Source organism: Leiobunum rupestre, chromosome 9 (genome assembly GCF_980474605.1).
Source record: "Leiobunum rupestre chromosome 9, qqLeiRupe1.1.hap1, whole genome shotgun sequence".
NCBI lineage: Eukaryota > Metazoa > Arthropoda > Arachnida > Opiliones > Sclerosomatidae > Leiobunum > Leiobunum rupestre.
Window position 1 is genome coordinate 39,027,652 of NC_143392.1, and position 20,164 is coordinate 39,047,815.

Sequence of the window (20,164 nt, forward strand, 5' to 3'; positions counted from 1 at the left end):
TATCAAAATTTTAAAAATAAAATTAACTTAGATCTTTGAATGTATAACTTTTTAAAGCGAGTTAATAACTTAACTAGTAAGTTAATAATAATTTACGTTGCTGAAACTACAACGGCTACTGTAACTATGTTTAGTAAAGTTACAAATAGCCCATCAGCATCAGTAGCCGTTGTAGTTTCAAAAACTTCTACAAGGCCATTCTTAAATGGCCGACACTTTAATATCCGACATTTTTGGTGTTGAATTCAGTGGCGTAAATAACGGCTCCGCAGGACCCACAGCGCAGCCGGATCCCCGAATATGAAGGGGCCCATAAACGATTCCGAAAAAAGTGGTTCCCATGATCAGAAAATGCCTCAACAGGGCGCGATATGTGTATTCTTAGACTCTAGGCACTTTTTCGAAATCGTTATTAAAAATGTAAAAAATCCTCTTATATCTTTCGAAGGTCTTTATAGCTGCTTGTGTTTTGCGGGAGGGTCCCAAGGACCTTAGTTACGCCACTGGTACTTAAATACTTCTTTCCATAAAATCCTCTACGACTCTCTTGCCCCCTGGTGAACAATGCTGCCAGAACTTTGACGAAAGCTTCGGCAGTATAAAGAGAATACCAGTTGTAAGTCCAGGTGCGTAGCGCAAACTTTATAATTGACTTTGACGAGGATTTTATGAAAACTTCTGTTACATATGGAATGATTGAAACTGCTGGTTTCTCGAGAGAGAGTGGGCAGGCAAAGATCGTCTGTTTTCCAGGGTGGGCGAGAGACTAAAACGGCTACTGCTCGAGCCTAATCCGATGAAAGCCTTCCGGAAGTTGCGATTGCACATTCCGTACAGGATGGGATTGATAGCTCCGTTGTAGTAGGCCAACAGATGAGCCGCGAAATTGAAATTGCCGAACCATTCTGGCAGCTAGGTGCGGGAAAAACACACGTTATTGATTTACATTCGTAAAGAATAAGCTTGCACCAGAAGTATATAATAACGCTTAGAGAGAGGTATCCATTCTTTTCAGGCTCCTGCTGATTATTCAAAACACTGTTCGGTTAGGAAAGTTATTAGCAAACGTTTAAAAATAGCACCATGTCAATCAGAAATTTACAATCTCATTGGTTGCGAATTACGTTATCTGGTTTCTTTTCATGTGTCTCTGAAATTCGCGAATTGATTACTAAGGCTAATAGTTAATTTACATTAAAGTAACGTTAGGTAAGGTTAAGAATAGTTAAGGTTTAGTTAGATGACACGTAGAGTGAGAATTACAGGCTTTTAAAAACTAGTGACAATTTTCAAGGATGGTGGATAATCCAAGCAAAATTCGAGGGGTAAGACAGTGTCAGATAATCTCTACACCGAGTTCGTGCATTTAGCACTGTTAAAGGTACATATTTTCAAGAGTTCCCGAGTTCCATTTAGCACTGTCAAAGGTACGGCAGTGTACACCGAGTGTCTTACCCCTCGAGAAAATTGGAGGATATTGACATTTCTATAGTGATCATTTTAAAATCCAAAACGTATTGGATGTACAAATTTCAGCATAGATTAGAAACGAAAATTTTAACTTTTTGGTACTTGGAGAATGGATGCACTCTGTACATAAAAATCGTCATTTGTTAATCTGATAACAAGTCGACATTTACTTATTGTAATGTAATTAACAAAATCCAGGCAAAACACTTGTCTAAATGAACGTCATTTTTAATACTTAATGGATACTTCTCGCGAAAGAGGTATTTATACACTTTTGGTTGTACATATACTTCTGAATTGTCATCGGTATGGTAATATCGATAGATAATGCCTATTTGAAAGAGGCACCAGCATAAAAATAAACAGATAAGGTACAAGAATAACATGTGAAGAACCTAAGCAAAGAAATAAAACTTTCGTTAGCGCGGGGATAATGTATATACAGGATGTTTTTTTGCTCGAAATTGCATCTAAATCGAAAAATATTTTTACGTTTTTTGAAAATTTAAATTTTAACCGCTAGGTGCTATAAGAAAATTTGACAATGAGAAAATTGTAGAGCGTCACCGAAAACGTACAAATAGCGTTGGCGCGAAAAAAATAGGACTTGAAAAAGTGACAAGTTGGGCAAGCTAAAATAACTTTTTTTGAATTCCATTGGGAGAGTAGTGTAACTTTATGAAAGTCAGAAATTTGTTAATCTGGTGTTTAATGCAATAAACGTGAAAATATTTTTCGATTTAGATGTAATTTTGGTAGAAAGTGTCCCCCGGCACGTATAATGTACAATACAAATTTCAACTTTCTAGAAAACATAGATTTTGAAAAAAATAACTTTTTCGAGCAAAAAAAACCCTGTCTAGTGTAGTTAATGGTGTACTTTTTTACGGCGTTTGAGTTTGGCCGGGCTGTGAACATTGGCGAATTTGCTTCGATAACGATCAAGAAATAGAATAATGAAGGTGTAGGCCAACGTCATGGTACACAGCGGCAAGTAAAACAGCAAGATTATAACCACTAACCAGTAATACTTCAAACTCTCGTTGTCTTCGGTGCAGTATTTCTACACGAAAAAAAAAAGAATACAATAAGACTTTCATAAAATAAATCAATAAAAAATTTTAAGTATATTAAAATGTTTTTTTTTCGCGTCACGAGCACTTTAAATTCCAAAATCTTTATCGACTCGAGCGCGTGACCTCTATCTTCAATAACTATACACACTTTTACGAAGTCGGCCATTTCATTACAGGCCTAATTTAAAATAGTACAGGCAAGGGCGCCTGCACGTGCTCATCAGCTCGAGACGTCGCGTGCACTTGACCGCGTGAACGGCCTTGCATGCGCTATTTGAAATCAGACCTGTAATAAAATGGCAGCTCTCACAAACAAGGATATAAAAGAGTGTATAGCTACTGACGTAGAAAACAACATTTACGCGTGGTGGATCAAAGGATTTCGCGTTTTTAGCGTGAAAGGTAGTAGCAGGGTTATTAAACTTTATCGGGTTGGAGTACGGAAGCATTCTAATGACGCCCATAAGTCAGACTCACTTAACGTAGTTTCCCCTCTCTTTTATCGTTATTGTACGGGGGCGCCATCTAGACTATTTAAGTTAGGTAAAGATAGTCTTGATTTTAAATAAAAATTTACTGAAAATATTTTTTTTCAAAATTATAAAAGTAAATAGATTTTATTAATTGTTTTCCTAATTAATTGATCCCACAATTTTTTAACGAGCTTCTGTTTATTTGCCATAGAAGGAGCTATTAACAAAGAAAGTCTTACTTATAGGGACTTGGCAGCGCTACGTCACAATTTTATAGATTAATAATTTAGCGCCATCTGTGGCAGTTGCTTGAACTGTAATATTGAAATCCGCCATTACGGTAGCGATTTGCCTAATTTTTTCGGAGTTTTTAATAAAAATGGTTCAAAAGTGTTGTGTGACGGGGTGTAAGAGCAAAACTGGGTATTTAAATGAAAGTGGGGAACTAATTAGATTTCATAGAATACCGAAAAAGATAGTCAATCAGTGCGATAAAACTAAAACTTTATCAATAAGTCGTAATGAACTGTGGCTTAAAAAGCTAAGGCTTAGTAGAGAAAGTGATCATCTTAGGGTATGCTCAAATCATTTTCACTCAGGTATTTTCTTTACTCTCTTTTAAAATATGTCGAATTGGAAAGATTAATGAGTTTCTGTTAGGAGCCCCAGCTTCTCTTTTTGATGAAACCAATCCAGATTGGGTCCCCTGTATGGATTTGAATGATAGTGATGGCAAAAATTCAGAAGACAACTCTCAACTTTTATCCAGATTTAAGCGATATAAAAGAAAAATTAACCGCTCAAAATCTAAAACAAGTAAAATTAATTAATCTTATAATAAACATTCAATAATATTTACTAATTTTGCTTTTTTATGTTAGATCGCAAACTACCAGGAGAATCGGCAACTATATTGTCTGAGCAGCCTAGCGTTTCATTCTACCAAGACTCATTCTCAGCAATTACAACAGCTAATGAGGAACCTTTGAATTTAATTGATGGAGAGTCTTTTACTACTGATAATTATGTGGAATTACCATCTATCATTAACAACGATTCATCAGCAAATGTCTCTACTGATGTATCCCTCATTTTAAATAGTACTGTCATTGAAGATTTGGTGATGGACTTCAATGAACCAACTGATAGACAAATAAGGAAAAAAAATAAGAGTGTGTATGCTCAGACTGAATATATTTTTTCCACAGATATGGCTACACAAACTGATAATCTAAGCAAAGACTTTAGTACGCAAACTTGTGTTAATGTTTGTGATTTGATTGACTTAGAAAATGCCATCACGAATTTAAATGAAGCCAAAACATTAATCAATGATTTAACAGCCAAATTAGGAGAAAAAGAAAGGCTTCTGTTGAGTTATCAAAGTGAAATGCAAGGAAAATTTTCAGAGTTAGAGTTCATACGCAATCAGTTGCAAATGAAAAGCTATTCGGAGATTTCTTTCATTGCAGACAATGAAAAAGTAAAATTTTACACGGGTCTTGAAACGTATGAAGTTTTGATGGAAATAGTTGACGAAGTAACACCTTATCTATTTCAAAATTCTAAACTATCAGCTTTTCAACAATGCATTCTAACACTACTGAAATTAAGGCTAGCTCTTACAAATAGAGATCTTGCTTATCGCTTCAATATATCCGAGAGAACAGTGGGGAGGATGTTTTATAACACATTAGATGCCTTGGTCATGCGACTTGCCAGATACGTTTACTGGCCAGAAAGACATATTTTGCAAGCAACAATGCCCATGTCCTTTCGCGAACATTTTGATACTAAAGTCGCCGTGATTATTGATTGCTTTGAGATATTTACAGAAAAACCATCAAGCATTCAAGCATACTTGGACAAGCAGAAACATGGTCAAATTATAAACACCATAATACCGTGAAGTTCCTTATTGGTATTACACCTCAAGGAACTGTCAGTTTCTTATCTAAAGGATGGGGGGGGTAGAGTTAGCGATAAATACTTGACAGAAAATTGTAAATTTTTGGATAAATTAATGCCTGGGGATGTAGTATTAGCGGATAGAGGCTTCAATATTCAAGATTCTGTTGGCCTATACTATGCCACTGTCAAATTACCCACCTTTACCAAAAATAAAAAGCAATTAGATCCAAAGGCTATCGAGGAGACCAGAAAAATTGCTAACGTTCGCATACATGTTGAAAGAGTCATAGGACATCTCCGTCAAAAATTTACTATATTACATAACAAAATACCCGTTGAACTTTTACATGGTGCACCCGAGGAGAATGAAGCTAGTATTGATAAAATAGCTTTAGTAGCATGTGCCCTAGTAAATCTTTGTCCATCAGTTGTGCCATTGGAATAACCTTGGAAAGTGAACTAATTGACAAAACCAAATTTTATTTACTAAAATGTTTTTGCTGTGAAATTTAAATAAATTAGAAAATGAATAGAAAAGCAATTAATATAAAATTAATGAAACATTTTATCTATGCTTAAACTCATGTTTTAAGGTTAAAATCAGGTACATTTAAATGTTTAATTAAAATCAAGTACCATAGTTAAGTTTAGGTTTCTTTTTTGATTGGCGGATTTTAATACAGTCTGGACAATACCATTTTTTTTCTTTGCTAGAACAACTATTTTTAAGCACTGAGTGTGAAACCATTTAATTTGGCAATTTTCCTCGTCGCATGCTACCATTTTAGAGCCATCATCTTTTCCTTTGCAATAACACCATTTTTCAGAATTATCACTATCGTGGTTTTGATCAAAAAGTTTACGTGGACTGAGTATATTAGAGAGGGATTGGTTTTCATTTTTATTTGGACTTTGAAAGTGTCTTGGGACATCTGTGATGCCGGGGGGCTTATGAACATTCTTCGTTGGACTGAACATTCCCAACTGAATAGCGTGATGGCTCGGATGATTCGAAATAGTTTTTGGGGAACTTGGTACAGGACTATTTGAGATTTTACTATTTATTGGGTGCAACTTTGATGGACTTCGAAAGTTCCCATTACTAGTTATTAGATGAAATTTACATGGACTCCAGTTGCCTTGATTATTTAATGGATGTAACTTAGATGGACTTGGAAGATTGCCTTGACTAACTACTTTACGTCTATTGGTTGGGCTGCTAAAGTTTTCTTGACTTGATTTCCTTTGACTACTTCGTGGTTGTTTTTTCAAAATATTTGGTAGGTTCTTTTTACTAGTAGTTGGACATGGGTTCGAAGGGCTTGATTTCCTTTGAATACTTAGCTGTTGTTTTTTCAAAGTATTTGGTAGGTTCTTTTGACTAGTAGTTGGACATGGTTTCTGAAGGTTTGGGTTACTTTGACTAATTGGTCCCAGTGACAATGATTGACTCGGAATGCAACTTTGACTAGTTATTTCTAAGTTCTCGGAAAGATTTGGAAGGCGTGACTTTGGTAAACTCTGAAGGTCCTCTTGACTACTAATTTGACAAGGCTCTCTTGAGAAAAATTTGGCAAGCAACTCAGGTAGTATGGCACATTTAAAAAGTTTTTCGGCCTTTGCAATGTTGGTTTCCCAAAATTCCATGTCAGGAAGTATACGTTCTATATGGCAATCAACGAGAGTCCAAACGCAAAAATCACCATAAACAGCTCCCGTAACAAATATTTGTGTTTGAACTTGATAGTAGTAAGGGTGATTTTTATTTAATCTATACCCTTTTTCAGTTAATAACAGACATGAATTAGCAGACTTTTCGTCTAGAGAGCTATTTTTTAAACTAAAAGGAGCTTTAATTTCAAGGGCACCTTTGCCACAACAATCGCATGAAATCATACCATCTGGAGATGCCCCTAAGTATGGATATTCTTTGGTCAAAACCAGGCCTGAATCTTGCACAACAAAATTAACATGGTTATCTTTCGTTTGTTGAAAATAAACCTTTCTAGCCGTCTCTTCATTCTCCAAACCCCACCTGGTTGCTTTAGTGGAAAAACTATGATTGGCTGGATAGCATATAATTTTTAGTAATGATAAAGAAGGCATGGATGGGTCAGTATGACAAGCTCTTTTAAAATTGGATGCAGTAATCCTTCCTGCTCGGAGTCGTTGCCATAGCTTGCTTTTGGATTGTAACTTCGTTTCTCTTTCGGCTCTACTAATTTGCTTATCTGTCAGATCAATATTTATTTTTTCACATTCAACCAGAAGTTCATTGAAAGAAAGGGCTGTATGTTTTTCAGAATATAGGTCTCATCAACACACTTTAGCTTGAAATTTTCAAAAAATTCTGGCAGGGTACGAAATATTGCAGCATTGGGGAATTTTTCATATAGTTTCAGATTTCTTTCGTTGAATTCTGGTAAACTCATCTTTGGAATGTTTTTCTGTTTTTTAATGTTGGTTTTTGCACTCACGGAATTCAAATTTGAACCACTCTTGGCAGACTCTAAAGTTTCATTAAGAAGCTTTAGTTTCGCTCTTGCAGAAATTAAATTTAAATTAACAACTGGGCCATATGTAACATCTTTCATTGTAGGAACTTTCCAATACGCCTTTTTTCCTGTTACAGTTATTATTTCTCGATACCTTACAGCATACTCAATGTAAAATAACAGTGCACCAATGTGCGTACAACACTCGTCCAATCCAGCCATGCATGTGCAATGTCCGGACTGAATAACCCCATACTCATTAGCAATGATCCAGGTTTTAAGAGGCGTTTCTCTTAATCTTTGAGAATGTAAAACCTTTGGGATATTTGAAAACAAATAGATATTTTTATACCCAAACAACCAAAATAAGTCAAAAATTGATACTTACTCTACACTTAACAAGGACATTCTTAGAGTTTTCAAACACCTTAAGTGCGACTTGCTGAACAAAACCACAAACAAACTGGTTGTATGCATCCAAAGCTTTATAATTTTTAAGTTGCGCATATGTAAAAGGAGATATTCCAGATATTAAATAATTGTATAGATCAGGATACAATATTGGCGGAAGATGTTCGAAATTGGTATTGGTGCCTTGATCTTGATTTTCGACGATACAAATACACTCACTTTTTTTTAATTGGTAAGGGTCTAGACCATTTATAAAAGAAATTTTCTCAAGATACCTTTTCTTACTATCAGGCGTTAAACTTTCAAAGTAGAGTTTACTCGATTTACTCGACGAGGGCTTTATTTCATTGGAAAACATACTCAATGCAGTGTTAAAATGGTTAAAACTGTTAATTCGTAGAAGTCCCGTTAGATGTCACTTTGAAAAACTGTACGTATACCTTGACGTCATACCTATGCGACCCCCTTTCTTTCCCCAGCTGCCAAGTCCCTATTGTGGGACACGCGTTACTGATATAGAGGCTCTGATCAACCTGCTAAAGATGAATAACCCTGCTAAAGTTGAATAAACCTGGTAGTTGACGATAGCTTAGACATTTCATTTCCGCTCTACCTAAACGCTATTTGGGGTTATTGGATCGCGTACGATAAATTCATATCTTTATCGTGATAATTATTTATAGTCCTCCACCTTTAGTGGCTCCTGGTGGGCTAATACCCTGAAACTAATTTATTTTTATGACACAAAATAAAAATCAAATATTCTAAATAAATATTTATATTAAAGAGGAACGGTCAAGCTTTAACCGGTTAGATAGCCCTATAGCCCGTTAAAAGCTAAAATGTATGGCGAAAACCGCATAAAAAATATTAAGTGGTTAATTTTTAATAAAATAAAGAAATTTCGGGAAATTGAAAAGCGCGCGTCCGCCGCAACACCTGGTGAGAAATCGGTGAGACAGAAAAACAACGTAAAAGCGCGCTCGGCTGAAGACGCGAAAGATTTGTTTTGCACGCGCGGCGCGTTCCAGTTATAAGGGACTTAAGCCTCAATTGCGCGAATTTTAAAGTTAGGATAGTTCGCAAATCGCTCACTAAGGTGCTGCTGGCGCTGGCGATACACCTTCAGATGGCGGAGAAAATTCAAACCCAAATACTTGGCGTTATTTTGCGTTTCAACTTTTTAGGCCAATAACTATTTTTTCAAGACAAAATAAGGTACGTGTAAGTATATTGAACGTCTTGTTGATCTTTTGATACGGAAATAAGGCGATATTTGGAAAAGCTTTGGCCGTTCTCCTTTAAATAAATTTCATTATTTAATAATTAGAATCGCCTAGATGGCGCTCGCGTGCAAGAACGATAAAAGTGGTGGAAGGGAGGGGGAGGCGTATCGGAATTTTCGACTGTGGCCAACAGCTCTTGATATCCAACCGTATAGTTGAATAATCTTGTCTTTATCATTACTTTTTGAATAAATTACTATTTTCTGAGTAATTTAGGTTTTCTCAACTTTTGGCGAACGGCTTTTAACTTATTCTTCAACTTTATCTGCAAACCACTTCGCCCATATCTACAATCCACTATCTATTTATCCAAAATGGCCGCCAGCTGTCAATCTTTTTCTAGCCTCGTGACGTCACCAAGTATTTCGCATTTTTATCTTTTTGTTAATTAAAATCCTGAATATATATAGAATTGCTGAGAGCTTATGAGTCCACCTGACACGCCCGCCAGCATGATTCAAACCAAATAATAATAATTTGTTTTCCCAATATTAGCACTCCGTCTAGCATTGATTTTAAGAATGAACTTTTTTAGCTTCCTAATAATTTGACTTAATTCTTAATTTACTAGAAAGCGCAATAGCAATTTTCCCCGAAAGATGGTTTTGAACTGCAGTTATTAATTCTTGTAACGGTAATAGACGGTAAAATAAATTCCAACGGCTTCCCAGCCTCTGAAGGGTTTTTGAATTTGGGGGTACGAAAAAAGGGGAAACGTTTCGTGACAGCATGGCTGCCAGCCTCTCCGCTTCGCGACTTTAATTGTCACTGAAATTATTTCAACCGTTTTTCACGTCATTACGATTGATCTCAGTTAATAATTTGTATTTTAATTTAAAGAATTCAAGTTATAGGTAAATTTACAGTTAAACAACCATTTTGTCTAGCTTTTATTCCCGAAATATAACGGTCAGTTTACTTAGATGGCGCCACGTGCTCTACGAAGAATAACGATTTAGATATTTGTTACTCAGCGAAAGTTAAAAATTGCCCTCTGCGCATGCTCCAATACCAACCAATCCGGTGTTCCCTCCCTGGCTAGTGTCCAGTTTTTAAGTGGCAATGACGGTTTAAAATTCCACCCCCATTTATTTTACCGTCCCATAAATGTATTAATTTCTATCATGACTATCGAATTGTATCTTTTCTGTTTTTATCATGTGGAGTTAGGATGGAATAAATTTCGTGGGAAGAAATAACTACACAATTATAAAATATGTTGGTAATCATAAATAGGATTTACTTTTAATATTTCCACAACTTTCTATTTGGAAAATAAAGTCTTCAACACAAAAATATCCAATTTTCGAAACGGTGCCAAGGAGTTGTGATGCTAATCAATTTTAACGCTTCACCGTAATGTCAATGAGGGAATGGAGACAGACAAAACGGGCGTAAAAACCATTGAGTTTGGAATATTAATCGAGAGGTCCAATCAAAACGTCGGATTTCAGTATTTCGTGAAACAAAGTTTTTAAAAAATAAGAATACTGCCGTCTGCTCAAAAATGACGAGAAAACTTTATCATTCTACCCGTGGCGCCGTCTATCTCTCAATGGTTCGTTCTAATAAGACGCGTTTTCCGGCAAAAATACTTTTTTTTTTCAAAAATAATGGGTCATATGATAACGTTTTCTCGTCATTTTAGAGGAGACGGCACATTCGTAATTTTCAAAAACTTGTTTCGCGGGGAGCAGATTTGATTGGATCTCTAGATTAATATTCCCAACTCAATTTTAAAAACTGGGTTTTTTGTCACACGCGTAACAACTAAAAGAGAGTTTTGAGCCAAAAACGTTCGTTTCCAATCCCTAAGAATGGTAGGAGGCACATACAGTTCGCTATTCATGGTAGAAATTAATATTCTAGCTAATCTAAAGAATGTATTAATTATATTTAGAGATAATGTTGAGACGATTATAATCCCACTTGTAGTCACTTAGGTAATCAGGTGTACAAATCGTCGGTAATCACTGGAAATCACAGATAAATTGTGAAATATCAGTGGAAATCACAGAAATTGTGAAAAATCAGTGGAAATCACAGATAAATTGTTAAATATCAGTGGAAATCACAGATAAATTGTAAAAATCAGTGGAAATCGCAGGAAATCACAGATAAATTGTGAAAAATCAGTGGAAATCACAGATAAATTGTGAAAAATCAATGGAAATCACAGACAAATTGTGAAAAATCAGTGGAAATCACAGACATTGTGAAAAATCAGTGGAAATCACTACAAATCACAGATAAATTGTAAAAAATCAGTGGAAATCACAGGTAATCACAGATAAATTGTGAAAAATCAGTGGAAATCACAGAAATTGTGAAAAATCAATGGAAATCACAGACAAATTGTGAAAAATCAGTGGAAATCACTGCAAATCACAGATAAATTGTGAAAAATCAGTGGAAATCACAGGAAATCACAGATAAATTGTGAAAAATCAGTGGAAATCACAGAAATTGTGAAAAATCAATGGAAATCACAGACAGATTGTGAAAAATCAGTGGAAATCACTGCAAATCACAGATAAATTGTAAAAACTCAGTGGAAATCACAGATAAATTGTGAAAAATCAGTGGATTACACTGTAAATCACAGAAATTGTGAAAAATCAATGGAAATCACTGGGAATCACAGACAAATTGTGAAAAATCAGTGGAAATCACTTGAAATTACTGAGAAATTGTGAAAACTCAGTGGAAATTACAGAGAAATTGTGAAAAATCAGTGGGAATCACTGGAAATCACAGATAAATTGTAAAAATCAGTGGAAATCACAGGAAATCACAGATAAATTGTGAAAAATCAATGGAAATCACAGAAATTGTGAAAAATCAATGGAAATCACAGACAAATTGTGAAAAATCAGTGGAAATCACTGCAAATCACAGATAAATTGTAAAAAATCAGTGGAAATCACAGATAAATTGTGAAAACTCAGTGGAAATTACAGAGAAATTGTGAAAAATCAGTGTGAATCACTGGAAATCACAGATAAATTGTAAAAATCAGTGGAAATCACAGGAAATCACAGAATGTTTTTCGAAAATCAGTAATCAGGTGTACAAAGATTTTACGAGTGACTAACCCCTCGCGAAATTAGCCCGGTTTCTCATTGGTTCCCTAAAATTGACGTCTTCCCACGCGATTGAAGTACACTCCGGTGACGTTTTTCCTCCCCCCCCCCTCTAGTTCCGGGAGAATATTCGACCATGATTCCCGCTGATCGTCTCAACGTACTCACGCGTAGTAAGTATAAATAAATAAATTCTTGATAACCCCAAATAAGATCTTGTTTAAATATGAAGGAAACGCTTTTATAGGCGATAAAACGAGACAGCTGGCGACTGTTTATTCTTCGCGGTTCAAACCAAAAAGCGGCGCTCTTGAAGTCACATAGAGCCGAATGTAGCCTAAATGCGGTTATTGGCCAAAAAAGGGTTCTTATTATTTATTTTTTTTCGCTGCAATTCCGGTTCGCTACCTATCCGATTTCTAATCGTGATAAGTTTCAACAGAAGTATATGTATAATGTATACGGAAGTAGTTAAAGGCAATAAGTGGTGCCTTGGGTCGAGGGCCAGGTCACTTCCTTGATTAACGACGCACCCCTCAAAAGATTATTTTGATAAAATTCAATTTAATCACGATTAAGTTAATTAAATCACGTTTAATCATGATTAGAATGTTTAAATATGATTTAATCATGATTAATGATTAAATCTGATTAAAATGTGTTTAAAATAATTAAATCCTGATTATAAAAATTATATCGTGATTAGTATGATTAAATCGTACTTTAATTTTGATTTTAATGATAAATTCTCGATTCGACCGATTATATTGATTAAATCGTGGTTAAAATTATTCAATTTAATTAAAATGATTAAATCTAATTAAAATGATTAAATCTAATTAAAATGATTAAATCTAATTAAAATGATTAAATCTAATTAAAATGATTAAATCTAATTAAAATGATTAAATCTAATTAAAATGATTAAATCTAATTAAAATGATTAAATCTAATTAAAATGATTAAATCTAATTAAAATGATTAAATCTAATTAAAATGATTAAATCTAATTAAAATGATTAAATCTAATTAAAATGATTAAATCTAATTAAAATGATTAAATCTAATTAAAATGATTAAATCTAATTAAAATGATTAAATCTAATTAAAATGATTAAATCTAATTAAAATGATTAAATCTAATTAAAATGATTAAATCTAATTAAAATGATTAAATCTAATTAAAATGATTAAATCTAATTAAAATGATTAAATCTAATTAAAATGATTAAATCTAATTAAAATGATTAAATCTAATTAAAATGATTAAATCTAATTAAAATGATTAAATCTAATTAAAATGATTAAATCTAATTAAAATGATTAAATCTAATTAAAATGATTAAATCTAATTAAAATGATTAAATCTAATTAAAATGATTAAATCTAATTAAAATGATTAAATCTAATTAAAATGATTAAATCTAATTAAAATGATTAAATCTAATTAAAATGATTAAATCTAATTAAAATGATTAAATCTAATTAAAATGATTAAATCTAATTAAAATGATTAAATCTAATTAAAATGATTAAATCCAATTAAAATGATTAAATCTGATTAAAATGATTAAATCTAATTAAAATGATTAAATCCAATTAAAATGATTAAATCCAATTAAAATGATTAAATCTGATTAAAATGATTAAATCTAATTAAAATTATTAAATCTAATTAAAATGATTAAATCCAATTAAAATGATTAAATCATGATTAGAATGATTAAATCCAATTAAAATGATTAAATCCAATTAAAATGATTAAATCATGATTAGAATGATTAAATCTCGTTTAAATCATTAAATCCTGATTAAAAAGATTAGATCATGATTAGAATGATTAAATCTCGTTTAAATCGTGATTAGATTTTTAATCTTGATTACCCTGATTTAATCACGATTACCCCGATTTAATCATTTTACTATGATTAAGACGCACCCAAAATGGAAGTGACCTGCCCCTCCCCTTGGGTATTGGCCTAGCTGATTATTATTCTTATTATTAACTGAGACTTTCTGTACACCACTTGATTTCACACTCCTTCTAGATCTAAGGCTTCATGTTTCAATTTTACACTTTACAACCGCCCTCCCTCGAGTGGCCAAGATGGAAACCCAAGAAATAAAATCGCCCATGCCTAGGCTTTACTGTTTAATGAAACAGTTAAAATAACTGTGGAGTCATTAGGATTTTCGTTTTCTTAACAACATTAAATTAGAAATAAAATGAATTTAAGTAGTTATGTCTTTTTAGTTTCCTATGTAACATTTTAATTAGCCCTTCAATAAATTGTTTTGAAGTAGGGTTGTTAATTTTCCGGAAAAATTAAATGCGGAAAATTTTCCGAATTGCGGAAAATTGGCCGCAAATCGGAAAAATAAAAAATTAAAACATAAAACTACTTTTCAAGGGTTTTTAATGTTTTAAACTTTTTATCGATTTAAAATGACTAATATCAGTAAACATACTACAAAACATTAATAGTGTTACATTTCAACCAGTTTAAACTAGTCTATAGGTTTAGTTTTACTTTTAGATTAGAAAAAATGGGGTGAAAATGCCGCTTTATTTAAATTTGCAAACAATATATTAGACAAATCATGGAATGAAAACGTTTTTAATATTTTTCGGAAAAATACGGAAAATTTTCCGGAAAAAAGGCCTCGGTAATTTTCCGGAAAAGTTTCCGACTTACAACACTATTTAGAAGTAATATTTCTGAGAGCCACGACCTGCAAGATACTGTTTATTTGGTGCTTGTTGAAATAATGAAAACTTTTAATATGCAAAAAGTGTTTCCTTTTAACCAGGTAGCTTTTTTTGACATATTAAGGCTTAGAAAAAACGCTACAATACCGGGGTATTTTTTATAATATTCCAAATAAACAGTAACTTGTAGGTCCTGGCTTTCGGAAATATTACTTTTTGGCGATTTCCTTCAAAACTAAGACACGCGGTACCAGCATGGAACTGAGGAAACAACAACTTAAACAGAAGACACGAATACGTGACTTGAGGTTTTAAGACCACCCGCTAGAGGGTCTCAAGTCAAGGTGTGAACATTTCACCCCATCCCGCGGCCACCAGTCTAGTAAGCGTAGCTTTATTTAGTCTATGGTCAGCACGTACCTCGAGGTAATCGTTCCATTGCCTTTCTCGGTAGTACCTCCAAACGGTCAAGGGCAAACCTGTTCCCGCCGACGCGACCCAGATGGCCGAAATGACCGTAAGGGCGCAACGTTTGGTCAGTCGCTTCTTCAAGGGCGAAACGATGTTCAGAAGGCGGTCCATCGAAATGACCATTAGCGAGAACGAGCTCGAGAGTAAGCAGATCACTGACCATTGGAAAAGTCAAAATAAATTGAAAAATAAGATTAGTTATTCACGTCACGCGTTCTGGAATTATTTTTTGTCAATTCTGGGTGGTCCACTGAGCTGATCCCACCATAAGATATAGTACGGATTCCACCAGTAGCGTAGCCACAAAGTAGTCGAAGAGTTTCCAACTACGTAAATTCTTTTGATAGCAGATAAAATTTTGTAATTACATTACCGTGCAGACTTGTAAATAGGGAGTATATCCACAAGAGTCCGCTGGACTCAGACCCTTCTATCGGTAGATTTTCTCTCTAATCTCCGGGATTTTAAATTACCCCCTTTTTCTTCAATTCCAAATATTGTTTTCCCTTAGTTACAAACTCCAATAATTTTAAGTCCAACTAATATCCACTTTATAAATGTATAATTTTAGGGTAGTCCAGCCATGGTCCAGCGGACTCTCTACCCCCTTTTGCATAATTTTTATCAGTAGCCCGCGATTTTTTCAAGGAGTTTTGGACTGCCGCTATTTACAAGTCTGTTACCATGACTCCCGTCAGTTTTTGAAATAATAAAGATTAAAAAAGTAATTTATGGGCGCTGAATCTTGGTGGAATCGGCTTATTAGTTATTAGCAGAGTTGGTTATTTTTTTAAATAAAAAGAAAAATTATTTATTTTTACGGTTTTTTATTAATTTTTATTTTATTTTTTTACGTTTTATTTCTCCTTTTCTTAATAAATCGATTAATAATTTGAGAGCGCTGGTAATTTAAACTAAAATTATGATTAATCTTTTTTAAATTTAATTACTAATAAAAACTAAATTTAATTTAGTTTGCTCTGAATTAACATTGATAGATAAGCTACTTTCGTAAATTTACATAAATACATTGATTATTTAAATTATTTTAAAAAAATCACTTGATTTAATTTAAACCAGAGAACCGTGATTATTGCATACCTTGAATGAATCCCCCGGCTTTGCAGAAGAGAGCTCCGAGAATATAGTTTTGATTCAGTTCTTGAACGAGAAATATCCACGTGGACAGTACGCTGGTCAACAGATCGGCGATTGCCATATTGGAAATGAATAAATTGGTGCAACTGCGCATGTCTCTACGACAGGCCACCACTACAATGATGGACGTATTGCCGACAATGCCGAAAAAAAACAAAGGCACGAAAAGTGCCACTTTGACAGCCGTTTCCCAAATTGACGCGTGGTCCCAAATATCCGTGAAGTCGCTGAAGTTCCATTTCGCCACGTCATCCGTGAAATTCGAAAATTCTCTACTTTCTACGTAAAACGGGTTTGCGTACATCGGGAACTCTGTAGTTCTAAGTCATAGCATTTATCATAGGAAAGCAATCACTCTATGAACCGCGCTTTACCGAGGTGTGCGCGACTGTTAACACATTTCGAGCCGATTGAGTGCCCTTTTTTTGTATCTAGAGATAAAGCGGTTAAAAGGCGGCATATGCGGGTAGTTTACTTTATTAATGAGTGTTTTAGAGCTTGTAAATTTTGTTAAGAAGATAGAGCCGAATTTGTTGGCTTAGAGATAAAAAAAAACGTCACAGTGCCAAAGATCCCAACGCTAAACCGCATCCAGAATGGATTTATTTCTACTAAGGGAGAATGACTGTTGAGATGATCCGTAGACGTCAGTGTGAGAAATAAGGCACTATCACAGGCCAATCTCCAGTTTAAAAATTAGCTGGGCCAGTTTAAAAAATAAATGCTTGTGGTTTTAGTGGCCCTGGTGACCACTTAATTAATTCAAAGTTTTTACCCGTCAAGATTTTAGTTCATTAAAAAAATACTATATTAATCCCTAAAATTGTTTGGCCTTTGCTTGTATGCTGTGTGCTTGACATTGTGTGTATGGGTGGGTGACTGGGTGTCGTGAGTCTGTCTACTCTATACTCTATTTGACCATAAATTATGAAAGCCTGATTTTTAGGGTTAAAAATGGTAAGTGGCCATTGGCCAGTTTTTTAATTAAACTACCTAGGCTCTACTGGCCACAGGTCCAGTTTTAAAAAAAATCCTTATTTCTCAGCCTGGTAGACGTCATGCTCAAATTTTCCCCCGGAAGACGTCAGTTTTAGGGAACGAAGGAGATACTTGACTTACCCTTAAAATCGCTTCGTTTTAGATAACTAGTTTTCAAAACCAGCGTGAGAAATCGCTTCGTGTTGGTTCGGGAAGCAACTCGTCCAAGTCGGTTCGCTTAGAATCGCTTTCAAAACGACAAGGCGGGGAAGTCAAATTGCTCGTATTTTCAAAAATAATGGGAATAAAATTCTAGATAATGTCAAATAATATTACTGTATGCATAGTAAACATGATTAACTAATTATTTTGGACCTACATCTTAGTATTATAAAAATTCTGGTCATAATTTGAAATGACTTAAGCCTTGGCATAAGTTAATGATACCTCTAAGTAGACAAATAGGTCCTTTCAAGTTGGAATCTTTGTTCAGAAAATGTGATGTCAAATCCGTTTATTCCCATTCGACCGAAATCCCATTCGACCGAATCCCATTCGACCGAAAGAATTTTAAAATGTAGCCCAATTGGCGGGGTGATTTGGTATTTTATTTATAAGGTATGTACTATCGAAGATCCATGTTTAGGTTAGGTTAGGTTAGGTTAGGTTAGGTTAGGTTAGGTTAGAGTTGGTTAAGTTTACTATTTCAGTTTTTACTTTACACATCGCGTTTCGGCAAGAAAAATAGCAATTTGTATCTTTCTTTTTATTAAGACGGAATAAATAATTATTATTGATGTATAAATACCCTCCTTTATTAGTTATCCGCTCCATTGCAAACGACTTCAGTAACTAAATTGAAAACATAGCAAAAGCCAATTTATATAGCAGCGTTCGGTCGAATGGGACACATAAAAACCGCATGTTTCGGCGGAATTCGGTCGAATGGGACACCTCAAAAACCGCCTTCGGTCGAATGGGATTTCGGTCGAATGGGACTAAAGCGTCAAATCTTGTCTCTCCGATTACCGCGAAAATGAAAGATTTGAAAAATATCTCGACCCAGCGCCGCTGTGCGGTCGAGAATGAAACTATATTGGGTGGAGACGAATAAACCAATAGCAAAAAAAACGTTCTTTTGCGGGGGAACGAATTTTCTAAGGGAATACCGAAATTTATCTCTATGGGGAAGTTCAAGCTAGCTTCGCACCATACGGGATTAAAGAAACGTCAGCTTCGGCAGTTCCAAGTGTATGTTAAGGCTACTTTGATACGCAGTACGGAGAGACATAGGTCGATTTGGACTAGCATATCCGCCATAGGCTGCATAGCAATTTGTGTACTTAGAGGTATCATTAACTTATGGCCTTGGCTATAAGCGAACCGGGGTGAAGCGATTTCGGTTGTGCGAACCAAGATTTATCGTTGGCAGTCAAAACTGGCCTTCAAACCGACCTAAACTGGGTTTTAAGCTAGTGCGTGATGGGATTTGGTTAGTCGCCTCGCTAAGTATTAGTAAGTGGTTCACTAACCGTTGTGTCCTTAAATCCAATGTTTAGAGAAAAACAACGTTAGTTTTGGAATTTTTTGAAATGTTAAATAAATAAATATTTATTCAAAAGGGACGTAATTCATGGGTCATGTTTGAAGATGAGATTACTAAATAATCTTCATTCATTATTTTGAACTGAAGAAAAGTCCTCTCAACGAGGGGTCCGTTATACAGGGTCTTTTTTTTTGCTCGGAAAAGTGTTTTTTTTTCAAAAACTATTTATAGTACCGATTTCAAATTTGGAAGGTCAATTCTCTATACCGGGGGACATCAGTTTGAGAAATTTGAGCGTTTTCGGTAATGTTTTTCACCAATTTTGAAAAATTATTATTCGACCACTAGGTGCGAGATAAAAAATTTCTATTATAAAGTTGTAGGCCGTCATCGAAAACCCTTAAAAATTGTTCACTCGACGAAAAACAACTTATTTATCAGTGAAAATTCGAGCTTGAAAAATTTACAAGTTGGTGAAGCCAAATTACGATTGTTTGAAACGATAATTGAAAAGGGAACAAGTCTAATACAAACGTAGTAGAGTTTTCACACTTGAAAAAATGTACACGTTTGGTTTTTAAATGCAGATATTTTATTCACATAAATTTTTACAAAACATTTTCAATAATATCACCATTGGCTGCAACACAGGTTTGTGCGCGGACAATTAAGTTCTCAAACACTTTCTCTACCATTTCTGGTGTGACGTCTCGGCAAGCACTGATTATTCGTCTAATGAGTTCCTCCCTAGTTTCAATGGGCGTGGCGTATACCTTTGCTTTAACGAATCCCCAGAGAAAATAATCCAGCGGTGTTAGGTCAGGTGACCTTGCTGGCCAATGCACTGGACCATTTCTCCCTATCCACCTTTCAGGAAACTCGTTGTTGAGGTGCTCAGTTACTTGCCGGGAAAAATGCGGAGGGGCGCCATCTTGCTGAAACCACAACTGACGTCTTTCAGCCAATGGAAGGTCGTCGATTGCGTCACTCAGTTCGTTCTGTAGAAAATGTAAATACCTTTGGCCGTTGAGGTTCGTCGGCAGGAAAAAGGGACCAATCAAACGGTTTCCAACAAGTCCAACCCAAACATTGACCC

The 20,164-nt window shown here is 34.7% G+C and overlaps 1 protein-coding gene across 1 annotated transcript; it reads right to left on the reverse strand.

Moving 5' to 3' along the window:
- Positions 1 to 133: 133 nt before the first annotated feature.
- LOC149927422 (tachykinin-like peptides receptor 86C) lies at positions 134 to 16,857 on the reverse strand. Its single transcript, XM_090159000.1, has 5 exons — positions 16,488 to 16,857; positions 15,336 to 15,541; positions 2,351 to 2,533; positions 1,761 to 1,865; positions 134 to 912 (listed from the first exon to the last, which is right to left on the reverse strand). The coding sequence occupies exons 1-5, from the start codon at positions 16,846 to 16,848 to the stop codon at positions 682 to 684; spliced, it is 1,086 nt and encodes a 361-aa protein (XP_090015126.1). The 5' UTR covers positions 16,849 to 16,857; the 3' UTR covers positions 134 to 681.
- Between the last annotated feature and the right edge of the window lie 3,307 nt (positions 16,858 to 20,164).